Source organism: Branchiostoma floridae, chromosome 12 (genome assembly GCF_000003815.2).
Source record: "Branchiostoma floridae strain S238N-H82 chromosome 12, Bfl_VNyyK, whole genome shotgun sequence".
Classification (NCBI taxonomy): domain Eukaryota; kingdom Metazoa; phylum Chordata; class Leptocardii; order Amphioxiformes; family Branchiostomatidae; genus Branchiostoma; species Branchiostoma floridae.
The window spans coordinates 12,728,606-12,746,604 of NC_049990.1; the positions used below are offsets into that span (position 1 = coordinate 12,728,606).

General features: G+C 40.8%; 2 protein-coding genes across 2 annotated transcripts in view; one reads left to right on the plus strand and one right to left on the minus strand.

Moving 5' to 3' along the window:
- Positions 1-178: 178 nt before the first annotated feature.
- Positions 179-4,504, minus strand: LOC118427951 (RING-type E3 ubiquitin-protein ligase PPIL2-like). The gene is made up of 8 exons (XM_035837916.1): positions 4,339-4,504; positions 3,827-3,876; positions 3,381-3,429; positions 2,248-2,310; positions 1,892-1,943; positions 1,444-1,495; positions 866-957; positions 179-411 (listed from the first exon to the last, which is right to left on the minus strand). The coding sequence occupies exons 1-8, from the start codon at positions 4,368-4,370 to the stop codon at positions 217-219; spliced, it is 585 nt and encodes a 194-aa protein (XP_035693809.1). The 5' UTR covers positions 4,371-4,504; the 3' UTR covers positions 179-216.
- Positions 4,505-8,253: 3,749 nt separating this feature from the next.
- Positions 8,254-17,999, plus strand: part of LOC118427953 (armadillo repeat protein deleted in velo-cardio-facial syndrome homolog) — a 72,260-nt gene continuing 62,514 nt past the window's right edge. Inside the window, exon 1 of the mRNA XM_035837919.1 lies at positions 8,254-8,758. Within this exon, the coding sequence (XP_035693812.1) occupies positions 8,541-8,758 (218 nt within the window). The 5' untranslated portion in view covers positions 8,254-8,540. The remainder of the gene's footprint in view (positions 8,759-17,999) is intronic.

A 17,999-nucleotide genomic window follows, 5' to 3' on the forward strand; every position in this document is an offset into this window, starting at 1 on the left:
AATCTTGTTCGTAATCCCAGGAGATGTCTCAAGCAACTGGAAATGATTTTGGAAAAGGTTTTTCAAAATTATATCCCTATATGTCTAGTAGCCGTTCATCAACGTAATGAACAGTACACCACAGCTAAACATCCTGTGTCAAGGACCTAGGCCCTTTCCACCCATTTTCTGTGGCTGAAAAGGCAGGGTTGATATCTTAAGGCATTGCCGCGATAGTCAACCCTGTGTGGGAGGGTGGTTCTTACCTTCATCAGTGAGTTTGAGGTTGTGCTTGAGGTGGTGGAAGTTGTTGAAGTTGAACTTGTCCAGGTCGGTGGGGTCCTGAAGAGTGATGATGTCCTTGCGGCTGATTGGTTCGTCTGTCAGGAGGTCCTTCCAGTTCTTCGGCCGGATGTTTAACCTCTCAACTGCCTGGAGGTCAAGGGTCAGAGTTCAAGGGTCATGCCATGTGTAGCACTGCACTTAAAACTTTATCACATATACAGAAAGGGAAGTATGAACTACATCTACTGTATAATTGTATATATGTAGTACGGGTATGATTTTACAGTGACTAAGGCTACATCAATTTCATTTCTTGGTTTTCAGGATTTGAGGCAAAAATGGTAGATTGGAAGACCAAAGTGTCATAGTCGGAGGGAAAGTCTGAAGTTGGTACACACAGTTTCAGCAAATGAAAATACATGTAGTTAGGTGCAGTCCTCTGTTTTTTGTGTTGTATCTACTCTTGCTTAGTTTTTTGCTTTGACATTTCCAGCAACCATGAAAACAATTTTGTATATCTTAACATTGTCATTCACGATGGAGTACAAACCGTTACAACAAAAAGAGACTTTAGTTAGTTGTTTGTTTATCATCTCCTCACCTCATAACTGTAGACGTTCCCTGTCTTCTTGATGGCAACAATGTGGGCATTTTCGTTGAAGACTTTGAAGGTGACGGGACAGTGGTATTTGTCTGCAACATGGACATGGAAAATTACTGGACAGGTTTGTAATCTGTACAAATACATTGTATAGGGGATACGAAGGATTGTGTTGGGAGCAGGAAGGACATGAAAAACCACAGATGTGTAGTCTGTACACAGGGGTGGACTGAGACCTGTGGGGTTAGCCATGACAAGGTTTGTATGCACAGCATTTTCTTTTCTTGATGTTGACTGTAAATTGTAGTTAGGTTTGCAGCAACTTAACTTTGTGACATGGTTAAAAGCAAGACTAGAATTTGCAGTATCTTTGGTTATATGGCCTATGGCTGATAAAATAGCTGCTATAATATTAATGGAAATCCATTAATTGATTGATTGATTGATTGATTGATTGGTTGCTTGGTTGGTTGGTTGGTTGGTTGGTTGGTTGGTTGATTGGTTGGTTGGTTGGTTGATTGATTGATTGTTAGATTGATTGATTGAAAGCCATTTTTTTATAAGACCTACAGACTGACCTTCAGAGTTCTTGTGGAAGGTCAGCTTGTTCAGCGCCTTGGCCTCCATTTTCTGTAAAGGTCAAGATCGTTACAAGACATATCCACAAGACATATCCACAAGACATATCCACAAGACACATTCACAAGACACAATCATAAGACATATTCACAAGACACATCCACAAGACACAATCACAAGACACATTCACAAGACATATCTGAGTTCTTAAGAGATTTGAGAAAGTTTGTCTCCATACAAGCACTGTATACAATATTGCTCTGTCCCATCAGAGTGTATTTCTCAAGTCACTTCATCAAAAAGAGTGATTCTATAATAGTATTAGCTACAGAAGCCTGTAAAAACCTTGACAGATTCATTGATTGCTTCAATAATTGATTGATTAATTGATGGATGGATGGATTGACTGATAGAGAGATAGATAAATAGATTGACTGGTTTCCTCACCTCTCCAGTGATGGGGTTTGTGCCATATTTCTTCAGCCATGGGACAATGTTCCTGAAAAGGGGGAACAATTCACTAGCCATACTAGTACACTGAGAACAACTTATCCTATCCAATCAGTACATGTCATTTTGCAAATATCTACTTCATGCCTAAATGTCTTATAATCAGCAAAATCATTAAGAAAAAAATAATTACACTAGATACTTGTAATGCTAACATAAAGTTAGCATGTTAAAAAAGGAAGTACTTGGGCACCAATGGGACAAAGACTGTGATTCGTTGATGTAAATAAAAAGTCGTCTAAAATTCTCTTTGCTTCGAAATTATTGAGAGGATTAATCAGATTTTTACTCACATCAAGTCAAAGATGTCTCCCTTATCCGTGCACAGTGGGTGCTCAAACGGCTGCAGGGAAAGGCTGAGGAGATGAGAAGTAGTTGTCATTTCAAGAGAGCCCCCTAGTGAAACACGTTTGACCTGCATGGTCTCTAACTAAAACCAGAATATCAGAGTGTGTCTTTGGCACATTTTTTTGCCAAGCACAATGGGTGATCCCTAGTCTTCTTGATATGTGTTTTGGACGCTTTTGTGTGTAGAGGTTTGACACCTGAAGACCCCTTACACAGGGAATGTCTACTAGTAGTCCATCCAAAATTATGTATATTTTCTACATGGTTAGATGAGGGTCTGCATGGGGGGTCCTGACAACAATTTACACTAAATTTGGGATTGCTGACTACGCTTTACGTTAAATTCACAAAGGCTACCAATGATTTACGCTTCATCCCCACTACGAATTACGTGAAATAAAATAGCTTTCCTACAAATTACAGGAAATTAAAAAGGCCTGCCTACGCTTTACGGAAAAGAGCATGCAGAGTTTGCAGACCCTCTTAGATTTAATGCTACTGTTGTGTATAGCATGCCCAAGGTGGTAACTAGTGATCTGTATCTGTATCTATATAGCCGGTATAACCGCCGTTTGGCGTAACGCACCAGCTTCGCAGGCAAGCGGCGCAGCAGCAGAACTGATCATCACCAGTTTTAAGAAAGACTGTGCCTCCACTGTGATATCACAGTGCTCGAAATACCCACTTGCCCACTTGCAAATGCAACCTGATTTTGCTTTGCACAACTTAACTTTAAACCCAGGTTGCACACTGCGCAACTTGAAATATTGAAGTTGGAACACTGCTTTTCTTCCCACCTACGTGCATAAGCTTTTGTATCTATTTTTTGATAACATAAGATATATTATGTAGTTACATGTAACTAAAAGAAAAAATAATGGATAAGTAGCTGATTTGAAGAAAGTAAACACTTTGCAAGTGGGGCAACCTGAAATGTTGATAGCGCAAGCTTCAACTTTTGACTCAAGTTGCAGCTTGGGCAACCTGCTGGCTTAAAAAAGTATTTCGGGCCTGCATCATACATGTGATAAATATTGACAGATAAATCTTGACAGAATGATAAAGAATGGTTATCTACCTGCAACAGTAGAAAGGAAGGCGTCGGAAAGGCCCCCTCTCCGGTCCATCTGAAAATGAAACACACCTTCACATGTAGGCTGCTGGGTACAAGGCATTTGATATGAATGGCTGAATTTTGCTGACGGCAGAACACATGAAGAGGAGATCTAAACATTATTCATCAATGAAAACCGTGCAATTCCATCAATAAGATTTAAACCTTACTCAGACAGTACAAATGCACCCTTCCTGCTGGCCAAAGGTGTTCCCGCTACAAAATTGGTATAATTGAAACTGCCAATTATGCTCTAAGGAAAAGAGCATTAATATTTGAGTCCCCACTTTATGTCCCATCCTAGAGGACATTCTAACTGAAGCTACATGTAGAGACTCATTTTAACCAAGGAGGTTAATCTAAAGTCGCTAATATCACTCCTTGTCCCGGGACAAAGAGGAAAACATTACCTGACTTTTTGCCCCCGAAAAACTGGGTCCATTCTGAGCAAGTCAGGTACCTGAGAAAGAAATAAACATGACGTTATGGTAGTGTACATGAAATCCGATCATCTCTGAATCCTCTCAAAGTCACACTCTTTATTTATAGACACTGGTGAAAGGTAGTCAATGCCTGACAATAAAGTAACGCTGCATAAATTTCTTAGGCATTACAACTGTTGAGTTTTACGTCCCAGAGAAATCTTCTACTAGTAGCTGTTTTCAACAATTTCAAATATTACAAAACGGGTTATAGGCTGTTACACCTCGGTACAACGAACTACAGGTCTAAAACCTGAAATTCTGTGAGTACCGGTAGTTTTACTAAAAGGAAAGAAGGAGATGCCTGACTCAGTCAGATCAGAGATGTGAAAGACATGAAAGATATAAATTTTCTCTTCCAAACCAAAATTATGTTGCCAAGGGATGATATTTGGTGGCAGAAGAAGAATAACAAGAATGTCCTGAATCTTGGTACTCACAGTTTGTCCTTCTGGTGCTGTTTCTTCCCCATGTTGGTCTAAAAACCCGGTTTTTTACTCCGATGTTTGCTGAAAAAGTTAAAATCTGACGCTGGGCTGCTGTAGATGAACTTTGACCTCCAAGAGAAATCTAGCCTCTGTTTCGGCAACCGATACGCAAAGACTTCTTTTTAACCAATATGCTGAAAATTGCAATAAAAAACTTTGAATGCTAACTTATCTACGATAAAGCGGTATTCCGTCTTTTTCATAAACTTCTGGCCACTTTAATGCCTTTTTTTGGCTACCGTTATCTGTCGTTCTCTATACAACCAACAGGAGACGCTCTTAATCGTTGCTTAACCCGGAAGTGAACCATAGTGTTGCAGGACTGACACTTTCTCCAGACCTGTCCTTATTTTACGTAGATTTTGCGCCGTTAGGAACATGCTTGGGAAATCTGCTATTTTCTTCAAGATGGAGACATCTTAAACACCCGGATCCCTTTTCTTGGCAGTGCTACTAGCACCTGAAACGGACCAACATCATCCTAACTTTGAGACGGAAACGGGAACCTGTCCATTTCACAAACAGTGCCAAATTCTGTTTCACTTCTGGATTTACAACTAAATATACAAGTTCGACTATTTACAATGCCTAACGCCAGGTGTATCATTCCGAACATCTTGTCCTTGACTCTGACCTTCCTGTTGGGCGGGGCCGTTGCCATGGAGATGCAGCAAGGGTCATCTGTGTCCAAGGAGGAGGTCCCAGCCACGGTTCTCAAGGAGCAGAACTTAGGTGATGATTTCTTAGCTTTTATACTGCAGATCAATTTGTGCTTATCCATTTGTGAAGTGGGAGTGAAAATATTACTTTCTCTCTCCCACTTTTCTCCTCTTTCTCGCCTTTCTTTCTTTCTCTCTCTCTTTTTACTTCCCTCTCTCTGTATTGCCCCATTCTCTCTTTAAAGTCTTTTGCCTCTCTCTCAGGATACCACAATTCTTGTACATGTGTATTGTATGTCCTAAAATACAACATGTTGGAGCAAGTAGCTTTTATCATATAAAAGCTCCTTGGATGGAGAGAGTTCAACTGTCAGATGAAGATGTTTTTTTTCCAAGACGGTTATGGGGAATCCTTAAAACCCCCTTGTTTATTCCAAGCTCCTGCACACTCAGTTTACTAACATGTCACATTTCTGTGTCTGTCCAGGCCTGACGTTAGGAATCTACATCACCCTGCTTATCATCATGGTGGGCCTGGGTGTGTTTGTCTATTTACCAGTAAACAACAACAACAACAACCAGCATGACTCAGGATGGCACATGTCCAGCGGCAGGTCCCCCTAGCAGACTTGCTGGGAATAGCAGCTGTGCTTTAACAATGATGCTTCATATGTTAAGTTCATATTGGGATTACATGAAGTTAGTTGACAACAACAAAACCTTGTGGCTCATGTAATATTATTTTATGACATGACACTTCTACTATCCTGACTAAAATCGGGCTCCTAGCGGCCAGCCGCCAAGTAGAGGGCGGGGGTCATTAACCCCAGCCAATGAGAGATTGTGTTAACACTGCCTACTAGATTTCTACCAATAGAGCTGAACTGTCACATTTGGGTTTTCTTTTGAAATATTGATACCTGAGATGGTAATGTGCAATTTATATTGGATATGTACTTAATGCAACATGTGGATGATTAAATGAATGTTGTTGTATCACTCAGATGAATTTATGTCCGATACATGTTCATTCAACAAGTGATTGGTGTATATTGTACTTTTATTATTGTAACATGTCGACTCGACGGACAAACAACAAATTGTAACATGTATTTCTTGCAAACTGCTTCTATCAGTTTTTCGTTGTGACCAGGTTACTATTGATGACACAGTAGACACTTTGTGATTTCTTGGTGTATGTTAAACTTTAAAGGATAGTGTGTTGGTTTAGATGCACTCCCTAGCATAATCTGACAGAATTGCATCAATTTGGGACAACCCAAAAATAGCCCAAAGCACCGCTGACATTGAAAAGCAATGTAATTTTCAACATGGTACCTTTAATTGATAAATATGTACCTAAACTGGACAACCATACCTTCAAGCTGCTCTTCCAATATGTCTAGTATGAATTAATGGTCGACATTGTAAAAAAACTGTAAAACATTTCACTTCCTTTGCAGGAAATGCACAAGTTATATAACGTTACCTGTTATGTACCAGTGCTAGATTATTGCATAAGAATTGAAATTGTATTAAACTTTTTTTTCCAGTGAACCAGGGTTCACTTTATGGAGTTATGGTATTTCACTGGTGTCTTTTAATGAAGCTAACACTATAATGTTACATGTGCTGTGTGTGATTTTTTGTAAGGTAAACAAAGTAGTTTGTTTATTAAGATCTCCATTAGATTTTACCAGTAAAATTTATTCTTCCTTGAGTCAATGGTAACGGTAGTTTCTGATGGGAACACAGTTTGTGAGAAAAGTCAACAGAAGCCGGTAGTTAGAAAACGTAACGACCTTGCCTCCCAACATCTGCTTGGAGATTAAAAGCAGCACCTGCACTGCAAAGATTGTAGACCAGGGGAACAAGAAACCATTTTAGCTGTCTTTTTTTGACAGCGTTATAGAACAAAGCAAAAAATAAATAAGTCACAAAAGGTTTAACCAAGGAGGTTCTATCAATTCTTGATATAACCTCCTTGGTTTAACTTAATATGCGATCTTTCCGGAGTAACCGTCCACTTTTCGTCCTAACATCTGCTTTGAGGCTTCTAAAGACGGTCACTTTTTTTTTGTGACTAACCCGGAACGTTATGCATAAGGGTAACAATTTATTTAAATACAAGTCACAGTGAGTGGGAAATGGATACGTCTGACGATCGTTATGCCTGAACAATAGCCCGGTTGTAAATTAACACCCTTTACCGCTATCGGTTACGCCGTAACCACATCGTTGAAAGTGAAACGACAGGTGACCGAATTAAAAGGGAAAGAATTATACTATGTTTTACAATCCTACAGAGTAATGGAATGGTAAAGCTATTTCCTAATTTAGCGTCACTGTTTGAAGTTCAACACCAAACATACTTTTGGGTACACCGCACTTTTTGAAACTTTCTAAAAATAACTTGAAGTTCGTGATTCACATATCCTGGTCGCTTTGTTCGGAGTATTTCCTGTGCTCGGTGTAACTTTATCGTGTTTGGAACGGTTAGTCAGCTTGTAGACACGTTTCCTGTGCGTTCTTTCACCGTTCTGGTCGGCCTGACGTCCTGTATTTGTGCGCGTACATAACGCGACAAGGACACAAGCGTAACAAGAACACTCAAGGACCCGGAGAGTAGGACACAACCTTGGGCCAATATAACGGTCAACCTCCTCGCTTCGGAATGTTCCAATATTAATCATGGGTTACAGGAATCCAAAATAAATATTTCTAGCGTCGGTATGCGAGTCCGCGTGTTGTGTTTGGCGGAAACACCTCCACCTTTGCAAACACTGGCTGGAGTGCGAGTTTGAAACCATTGTGCGCTCGTCATTGAGAAGGAATGCTTTTAAACAATAACACTTCCATAAAAGGGCAGGTGAATTGTAGACGGAGAGGTCGCGATGCTTGCCGCTACCCGCAAGGTCTGAAATACCACACTAGCTCCACTTTGTCATTCAGTTTCATTACCAGCTAATCTCCTAAGCACTCACACGACGTAAAAAGCTCGCCAGGTGGGCGGAAGGTGCGATTTTAAGGGCCCAAGGTGCGGGTTGTAAGCTGAACACTGTCCTCAAGAATTTCGAGGGTCTGCTCCATAGTTGTGCAGCCCGCGTTTTCACATTCCGTCAGCCGCGCTCTGATTGGTTCATGATGACAATCAAGCTTGCTGATTGGTTGCTTGTGTAATATTGACCAATCCGAGCGCGTGTCTGTGCGGGGTCCACGCGACGCCATTGCGCAGGTGCGGTAAGTTGTGAGTTCCTGTCTGGCGGTTCGCCCCTCCCTGCCTCTCATCTTCTCATGTCAAACCCAAAAATCACGCTCTAAAACTCCTCCTGCGAGCCGATCTTCTGTCAGAATACCTTCCCCGGGTGCAGATCTCCCCCGGGAGTGCGGATTGTTTCCCCAGGGACGCCACGGGACCGGTCCGGGCGGCACCGTTGCTTTCTGTCGCGCTTGGTTGGCGTTGTTTACCCAGCGTGAGGAGTCGGGAGGCGAGCGATGCCCGACCGCCGGGATGGCGAGGAAAGAACGCTGATGAAAGCGTTCCGACAGGCTAACCACGATCTCAACAGTGAACCAGAATCCGCAGCGTCCATCCTACAATCTGTTAAGGAACAAGAACTTCAGTTCGAGCAGCTAACCCGCGAACTAGAGGCGGAAAGACAGAGCGTCGCCAACCAACTCGAACGGTGCAAGTTGGGATCCGAAACAGCCAGGTAAGCGTCCCAAAACGCACTTGTTTGACTACCCAGGCTGAAAATTACAGGTCCCGACAGCTATACGTGTACTTAGATGTGTCAGTAGACATGAAAATGTCGGTCCTGGTCTCTACACGGGGTGAAATAGCTTTGTCTGACAGGATATTTGGTCATAGGCAAACAACGCCGAGAGTATGTTTGGCTGGTAAGTAACACAAACGGGCTTACGTTACAAGCTGCGGTCTTGCGGCACGTTTTCGTACACATCGATTTTTTTCCTTCACAAAAACTTGTTCTCGGTTGATGAGGACTTAAAAATCACCAGTCACGGTGCACATGTACCCAATTAAAACACCAATCAGGCTTTTAACAGGTTAAACTAAAGGTATTCCATCCAATGACGTTTACAAGGATCTCAAAGCACAAAGCTAACGGGACATGTTTTGAGTTTAGTGACACAGAAAAGGTGAACATATGTTGGTGAGAAGCACACACAAACGTTCAGACACACGTAAACACTAACTTTCTAGCATCAGAAGTGGTAAACCCATAGTCTATAGGACTTGGGTGGAATTTGTGGCGATCTAACCAAACAAACTGCAGATAAGATTTGAATGAGAATGTTTGTGGTATCAATGACTAACTTCATAATAGGTGGATCACTCCCAATACATGCTGCCAATTCATTATGTATGATGTCTGCCTACCTGGCTCAGTATCTGTTATAAGTTAAAGTATTCTTACATATAAAGTGCAGTGCTCGAAATACTTTTTTCAGCCAGGTTGCGCAGGTGGCAACCTGAATCAAAAACCAACTTGCGCCATCAGCATTTCAGGTTGCGCCACGTTGTTACTTTCTCCAAATTAGCTACTTATCCATTATCTGTAAAACAGTTTATTTCATTTGAAGAAATATAGCAAAAAAAAAGGTGCGTTCACAGCGCAATTTTCTCAATAAACAACATCCATTTATCGATCTTTTGAAAACAAAGACTGCAACAAAAGTTATATCTCAAAGAACCGTGAAAAATTAGCGATCTCCGTTGAACATTTTCTACGAATACCGTGCCGACAGCGCGCCCCTCTCCAGTTAGTTAGTTATCGTCACATTAGCGGTTGTTTTTCCCGCATTCCAGCGACAGTATTGTCCCAAACAAGCAAAAAAACACACGAAAATAAGCCTATACATGTACTTATCAGCAAGGACGTTAGGCATTTGATGAGTTTTCGTAAACATTGTCCAAGTGTCACGCTTTGCTGCGTGATTTTTCCCGGGAACACAGCGTGGAGACATCAGATATTCCACCAATGGTAGCGCCCAGGCGCGCTACGTCACGCCAAAATGGCCAATGGGTGCGTCTCTTGCGGTTTGCGAGATGTGAGTTAGTGCGAGATTGCGCGAGACTTGAAGACTTGAACATTAAAAATGGCTCCAGAAGGCCGAAATCGGCGATTTTTTAAAACTTTGAGCGAAGTTTCCGGCGGAATATTAGGGTTTACCAAAGGCGTACATTCCCAAAACAGGGCGTACATTTTCTGATATTTTAGTAAAGGGCCTGTAACGTAAGGATCGTTTTGTTTACCCCCCAAATCTACTTGCGCCGCGCGCAACCTGACTTTCTGAACAACTTGCGCACGGAGAAAACTACTTGCGCGAAGGGGGTGCGCAAGTGGTTAATTCGAGCCCTGAAGTGTGATTTAATCATGTGCCTGAACAGTTTTGACCTACATTTTACTTTGACCCAAAATAATTGGAAGCAATTGAATTATATAATTTGTTTTCAAGATACCCGTAATACCTGAAAACAAGGTTTACCTTCGCAAGTGGTTTTTCAAAAAGCTTTGCCCAAAGTAGAAAGTAAAAGCAACACAATTCCACATGTGGAAGTGAAAGTTGGACAATCTATGAGTATGACAGGTCCTTGTCAGCTAAGTTATTATTAATGGCAAACTTCTCTGTTTACAGCCACCATACTTATTTCTCCATGTCACTTGTCACATTTATTGTGACAATAACACTTCACATTTTAACTAATGAATTTGATTTTCAAAGAGTAACTTGGGATTATATTGAAATTTTGATAATCTATAGTAAAAAGATAAGTTTCATTTATTCGATTGACAATACAATAACAACATTCTCCAATTCAGCTACATGTACATATGCTGGTGGTGTTTGTCTGTCTGTCTGTATTAAAAAAAGACAGCTGTGTTATCACTTGTGTATACAATACACAACACAAATACACACTCAGGAAAGCAATTGGACTTCGAATTGCATCCTTTCGATACATCGCTCTGAGATGATCTGTAGTGATTGTCAAAAGCTCGTACAAACTTGACCGATACTGAAATGTTAAGATTATATCAGTGATTTTGTGCATGTAACTCCATTATCAGCTGCAACCAGACACAGAAAGAGGGTCGTAGATTGACGTGCTTGTCACAACAGATGATTTAGCCAGTTGTAATGACGGTTGTAAGGTTGATAATTACTGTAGTAAGGGGGTTGCAGTATGACAGCTCTGAAACACCTGGATGGGGTAATTGAAACCATGTCGTGGTGGTTGCCTGGAGGCAGGTTAAACCATTTTAACCCTTATCATGCCGAGTTCTTTATCTATTAACTCTCAGTTCATTGTACTTTGGTGTAACAACATAGCATTAGCAGCTCTATATGAACAAGTTGCATGTAACTAACATGTGAGTTGACTTTGGTGTGTTACACTTACAGTGAAAAATTTATTACACCCATAATAGAGTAACCTGACTAACCTCCTTGTTACAAAGTTTCATAATTATGATTTTTTGGAGTTAGATTAACTCTATCATTTCAGCATAGCTATGTGATAAATCTAAGGGTCCTCTGCTCTGCATTAGTTAAGGGATTCCAATAGAAATACAGCACAAGTTTCAAATGCCTTCATTATGGCTTGGGCTGCACCAATTCAAGTTTTTGGTTCTCAGTGCATAACTAGATGCTGTACTGAAAGATCCACATGAAACATGGTACCGTAGCAGTCTGCAGAGTTATTTACAGTCATCGTGTAGATGTGCAACTTTTCCTCCCACAGTCCCAGCCCCTTGTTTTCATGTTCTTGTCAAGCAAAGATTTGAATGAAACATAGATGTGCCTGAGACCCCAGGAAATCATTGGTGTTGTCATGATGAGAAGAAAACATGCAGCCATGAGTGTTTGTTGTTACCCTGTGCTTGAGTAAAGCTACTTGCTGGCTGCTATGTCTACGGCTTGTTATCAGCAGACTAGAACCCGTTATGAGTAGGGCTGGGTACCGGTACAGAAAATTCAGGTCCAGGTCCGGTTCAGGTCCAAAGGATCAGGTCCAGGTCCGGACCTGAACCTGGACCTGATGCAGTTGCAATGATCCATTTCACTACAAAGAGATCTGTTTGGTGGAGTATTAGACTTACACTGGCGTTTTAAAATCCCTCAACGCTAACTGCACCTATACGATTGGCTGTAAAACTTGGTAGAAATTACTATAAACTCTACTATACTTCACTCTTGTTATTTTTTTCCACCTGCAAGCGCCAAAACGTGTGAATACCTGATGAAATAATCTGTTAATTTTCTAATCGGTCCAACATCCGGTCCACCTAATTTTTTCAGGTCCGGTTTTTCTGGACCGGTCCAGTAAGAAAAACCGGTTTTGTACCGGTACGCTGTACCGATACCCAGCCCTAGTTATGAGGTATGGGGTTACGTACAGTACATGTAGGGGTGAAGGTTGGTAGCCTTGTGTCCAATCCTATCATAGCTGTTGAGTTGCTAGGATGACAAAGAGGCTTAGCAGCTGTAATAGGTTTGAATAGGTTAGCTCAGTTATAGGCAAAGGTACTAAAAACAGTATACGTGTAGGACTGTGGACCAGTACACCTCACCTCACCGGACCAGTACAGTTTACCTGTAAAATTGTAGAAGTGAAGAAGTTATTTCTTCACTCATTCGTGGAGGCTCAGTGGAAAGACTTACTCCAAAAGCTTACATATGAATGTATCCAAGATTCCTTTCTAGAGACACAAGGATTGACATAAAGAACCTGGGGACAGCTAAGACTAACTTATGGCCACGAAATAACCTAATAAAAATGCCAGAAAGACAGCCGAAGCCAAACCTCTGTGTGGGCCGACAGATTATAATGATGATGAAAATTGTCAATGTACAGTTCAGGACATGAACATCATTCTTTCAAATTCTTACACCTGTACCTAAACAGACTACCGGTAGAACACTTTTGGATGCCTTTTTTCTACTTAAAATCAGCATATCATTTCTCAAAGACAACAATAATACCTGTAGTTCTGTACCTAACCTGTTCTACCTGACAAGTTTTCAGGTGCAAGTGCTCACACTGAGCTACAGGTGCACACAGTACAAGGCAGACATGAACCTGTAAGGAATATCTGCAGGGGTCGAGGGTCAGGTCAAAGGTGACATGTCGGGAATATTTCGTGCTAGCGGATGAGATGGTTCGGATACTCGAATGGCAAGTCACAAATTCTAGAAATTTGGCTCCGAGCTAAACATCGCGAGTCTGTCGGCCAGACCCTGGATGGTGGCTGTTATTTTTGGAGCGGTACTGCTGTCAATGATGATCTAATTTTAGGGTTAAGGTTGAGCTCACTTGAAATGTGACAAATTACACAAATGTATAATAGTTGACATGGCTATGTTGCTAACAGTTGTACAATTCTCTTGCACATCACACATAATATTCTCTTCTTACGTTTCACAACTATATTGTCTTGTGTGTGTCAGTTGTGATTCAGTCATGTGGAGGAAAATGCTTTAGAACTGTGAAAGTTAAAAACTACTGTCCTGTAAGTCTAAGCAGTGTTGTAATTGGCACGTACCATGCACACGACGTCCTGGAACCCATGGTCTATTTGCAGGGTTGAATTGATCTGCATAGTTTGTTGAGTCATTGTTTCCCCAGTCCAAAGTCAAACACAGGCGGTGAAACAAGCAGGAGACTGTCATGGCTGCTGCCTGGGTGTTGGTTTAGGCCACTCCAGCTTACTCTCTTGGTTCTCAATCTCAGATATTTTTTCTTACCACGTATTACCTCAGTTACTAGTACATTGAAAGTAGAAGCAGAGAGGAAATAACTTGAATCCGACTATATTTGCTCACTGAAACTTGGTACCAAACTTCAAAGTACTTTTCTCCAAGTAGAGGGAGGAAAAGCAAGACATTGTGGCCACTAGTTCTAGTATGGAAAACGTGAAACCATACTTCATAGAGAAGGTTACCAATAAAACTTAGAATAACCCTGACCAAAACCTTTGCTTGGAGAGTGCGTACCCCACAGTACGTTATTTCCCCCCAAGGTCTTGTTGATCTTCCAGTTTACTATGTTATTGTTCTTAGGCCACACAGATTTAATTTCTTGGTTCACGGATTCGCTCGCTCCTATTTTTTGGGAAAAAAAATAAAAATAAAAATTACCACTAAGCAAATTCTCACCATTAATGAAACCATTCACCAACTTTCTGGTGTAGCAAATTGGCCTTTATATTATAAGCTCCTTAAAGTGTGGATGCAGGTGCTGTTACTGTACAAAAATAGTGTTTTTGTACTTTTTTCAAGCTGAAAACTTTTTTCTTTATGTTTTGGATTAGCCGTTACCTTTACCCCAACCATTTTACAATTATTTCGCCCTCTCGCTCCATATTTTTTATGAAAAAATCCGTGAACCAAGAAATTAAATTGGTGTGGCCTTAGCCTGAGAACCAACAAAGCAAATTGGTATGTCCTTGCGGCCTTGTCATTTGTAAACATCAGCTTTTAGCAAATGGACGCTAAGAACAGCGTGACTGAGTGACTGTTCAAGGTAGAAAGGTTCATGCACAACTGGTAAGTACGGTAAATGTACAAATTTTTGCGTTGCAAATTCACTGTGAACTTAAAACCACCACGAACATTTTTCCATGGTAGTAACAAGTAAGAAACTACAGTGCATGGTGCTACCGCAAACCGTGAAACGTCCTTTTTCCTGCTACCTCAAAATTAAATCCCAACGAACTTCAAGACATTTACAGTTCGTTTTGTCTGACCAAAAATGAACAAGAAATGGTAGTGCCACAATCTGTAGGACCAGGGCGTTACCAACTTGTTTTCCTTTGAATTGTTGTCAATTAAAACTAACATACAGACTTCATTCAACAGTTTTTAGTTGGTTGTTGTATTGAGAAAAAAAGTAATGCTGAACTTGAAAAAGGTTGACAAGAACACAATACAAGTACAACTTACAAGTACACAAAGTTTAAAGTTTTCCCTGTTTTCTTCTTGGAATTTTTGCTAAGAAATGTCAAAAAACTTGGGAAATAAACTGAAGGCTGTGGCCTAAGACTTTAATTTTCTTGGTGTAGGTTTAGTTGGGGCAAATAATTCATTGTGATATGATGTAATAAGCTAATCTCCAAGTAGATCCTACGGTAGTATAAGGTACTATGGTAGTACAAAAAAGCTGGTAAAGGAATGTAGCCAATGCACACTCCTACATTTGTACGCCAGCTACACACCTTTGCCAGCTTTTGAATTGTCTTCTTTTTTTAAATTTTACCTTATAGTACTACCATAGGATCCGCTTTGTCAGTTTGAGATTAATAAGTGTCATGTAACTTGTTTCCTGCATAACCAGACCCTGCCTCATCACAAGTAGAAGCTGGTATATGTAATGATATGCACATTTAATACTATACCAGGCTAGCCAACAGACCCAAGTCAGTGTGACAGAACAGACAGAGCATGTTTGCCATCAGGACACCGTCAGGTCATCTTTACTCAGCTTCAGGTCTCAAACCTAAATAAACTTTTAAGTCTGCTGCCTGGTCTTTGGGAGAAAGTTTGTCCAGTTTGCTTGGACAACCAGATTTTATTTGAGGCAACTAACCACATTATAAATACAGGTTATTATATATATGATACTCTGCAAATGTGAGCCTTGTAAGCAACTCTGCAATTGAGAACTAAAAACGAGTGTTGACATTAGTTGACAGCAACCTAGTATAGTATAAGCTCTTTCCCACATTCAATAAGCAAGGCAGCACCATCTTTCTCTGTTGGTCCTTGGATTTATGAGAAAATAACCATTTTATGGGAAAATCAGTATAAAACAAAGTCCTCGGGAATTGAATACACTCAGAAAGTCAGATATTGGTACTCTGTATGTTTTCCGTTTAGCTCTTTGTTTCATCTTGACCTTTTGATTTTAACTTCAGCAAAAAAGGGTAACATTGTTGTGGATAACCGATAAGATAGTTTGTACAGAACCATAGAGAGTGTTGCATGACCTAGATTTTCACCCAAGTTTCCCCCGTACATGTGCTGGTATGTTGAAGCCAGTGAATGCAGGTGTAACACGATGAGTGATGTATGGGGTGAGGTATTGTCAGACAACCTTGTAAGGTGTACATGTAAACTGGAGCATGGTACTGTGGGCAGGATGCAGGGCTCAATGATTCGTGTTAGCCTCTGGTGTACAGTCTTCCTGGCTGTATCTGAAGATAACTGTGGCTCAACGTCAGTTTTTTTTTCTATTTGCTTTTTTTGGACAGACGAGGACAATGTGGCACTGCACTCAAGTTAGTAACTTATATTAACAGTGGCACATACACGGTACAGACAGAAGGTAAAGGTAGCATTTTACCTCCCCGACCGAAGCCAGGTGCCCATTTTTACACCTGGGTGTAGTGAGGAAGGTCGTGTAAAGTGCCTTTCCCAAGGGCACAACGTCGAGGGCACGGCAGGGATCAAACTCAGGACCTATAGATTCCGAGCCGAACGCTCTACCAGTTACGCCACGCCCGATGCCACATCAACGTCAGTTGTAAGATATTATACTGTCATCAGTCTAAAGCAAACCTTAGATAGTGCTGGGGAGAATGAAACTTGACCAAGCACAGCCAAATTGTGGTATATCTCGATGTAGGTTAGACATCCAGGTAATACGATACGCCAAAAAGCAGTTACTCAAACAACTGGATATGGTTTTGGAAACGGCCATGACCGTTCCCAAAACCATATCCAGTTGTTTGAGTAATTGCTTTTTGGCATTTGGTATATCTCATTTGACATGTGCAGAACAACCTGCCTAAAATCTAATCAGTTCAGGGTGTCATCATCGTCTTCCTTCACTCCAAATATCAATACAGTCCACCTCGGTATTCTAGAGTTCACAGATGAACACGCACACACACACTTGAAACATACATGTATCCTCATACTTATAGCAAAGGTAATAAGAATTGGAAATAGACATAGGTGACAGTGCAGCACCTGTATTCATAAAGGTTATCCTTTGGAATTTGTAAGTCATAGCTGAAGTTCCAGAGACACTAGGAAATCCTGCCTAACTCCTGAACTAAAGCCTGTAAACAAATTTGGTGCTAGAGAATCTATCCCTGGGGACAGAAATTTAGACCTGACTTTCTCCTGCTGTAGAGTAGATACAAATTTGTCCTGTCTGATGGCATTTAGCACAAGTAACTACCATAGACCAAGTTGTAAACACTACGTACACTTATAACATGTGGACTCTATGTATCATGTCAGATCAAAGACTATTTAACAATTTGCGCCGATGAAGGTTTGCTATCCAGGTAATAAGATATGCCAAAAAGCAGTTACTCAAGCAACTGGATATGGTTTTGGAAACGGTCAGACGTTTCAGGTAGTATCCCATTATCTTTCGCCAGTGTCATATAACGAGTTTATTGCAAATATATGTCCGAGGGCTACTTGCAAAAATGTAACATGAGTATAATAGGTATAACAGTGATGTGATATAATATATAAAGATGTTGTACTACATTCTAAAATATGCATGATGTAGCTAGTTTGTTGGAGTTGACTTTTTTTATGACTTTACATGTTATTTCATGTTTGATTACATGGACATTATAATATTACTATCAGCAGTATCACCAAAGGAGGGGAATTCAGGGATAAAGAAGTATTTTCAGTACCTTGGTTGATGTCTGAGCCATTAATGTTTGTAAGCTGCAGCCATCTATGTGATTATGGTCTACTGTACCAGTTTGATATCTGCTGCTTTAAGATGGGAAACTGCTGTGGTTGAGTATGAGGTGCTAGCTGTGGTGAGAACTGTGGTGTTCATGTGGACAGAGCCAATATTTGGTGCCTGGGAAAGTGTTAGCAGAAGCTAATCTCCAAGCAGATCCTACGGTAGCATAAGACAGTATCAAAGCTGCCAGAGGAGTGAAGCTGGCTTAA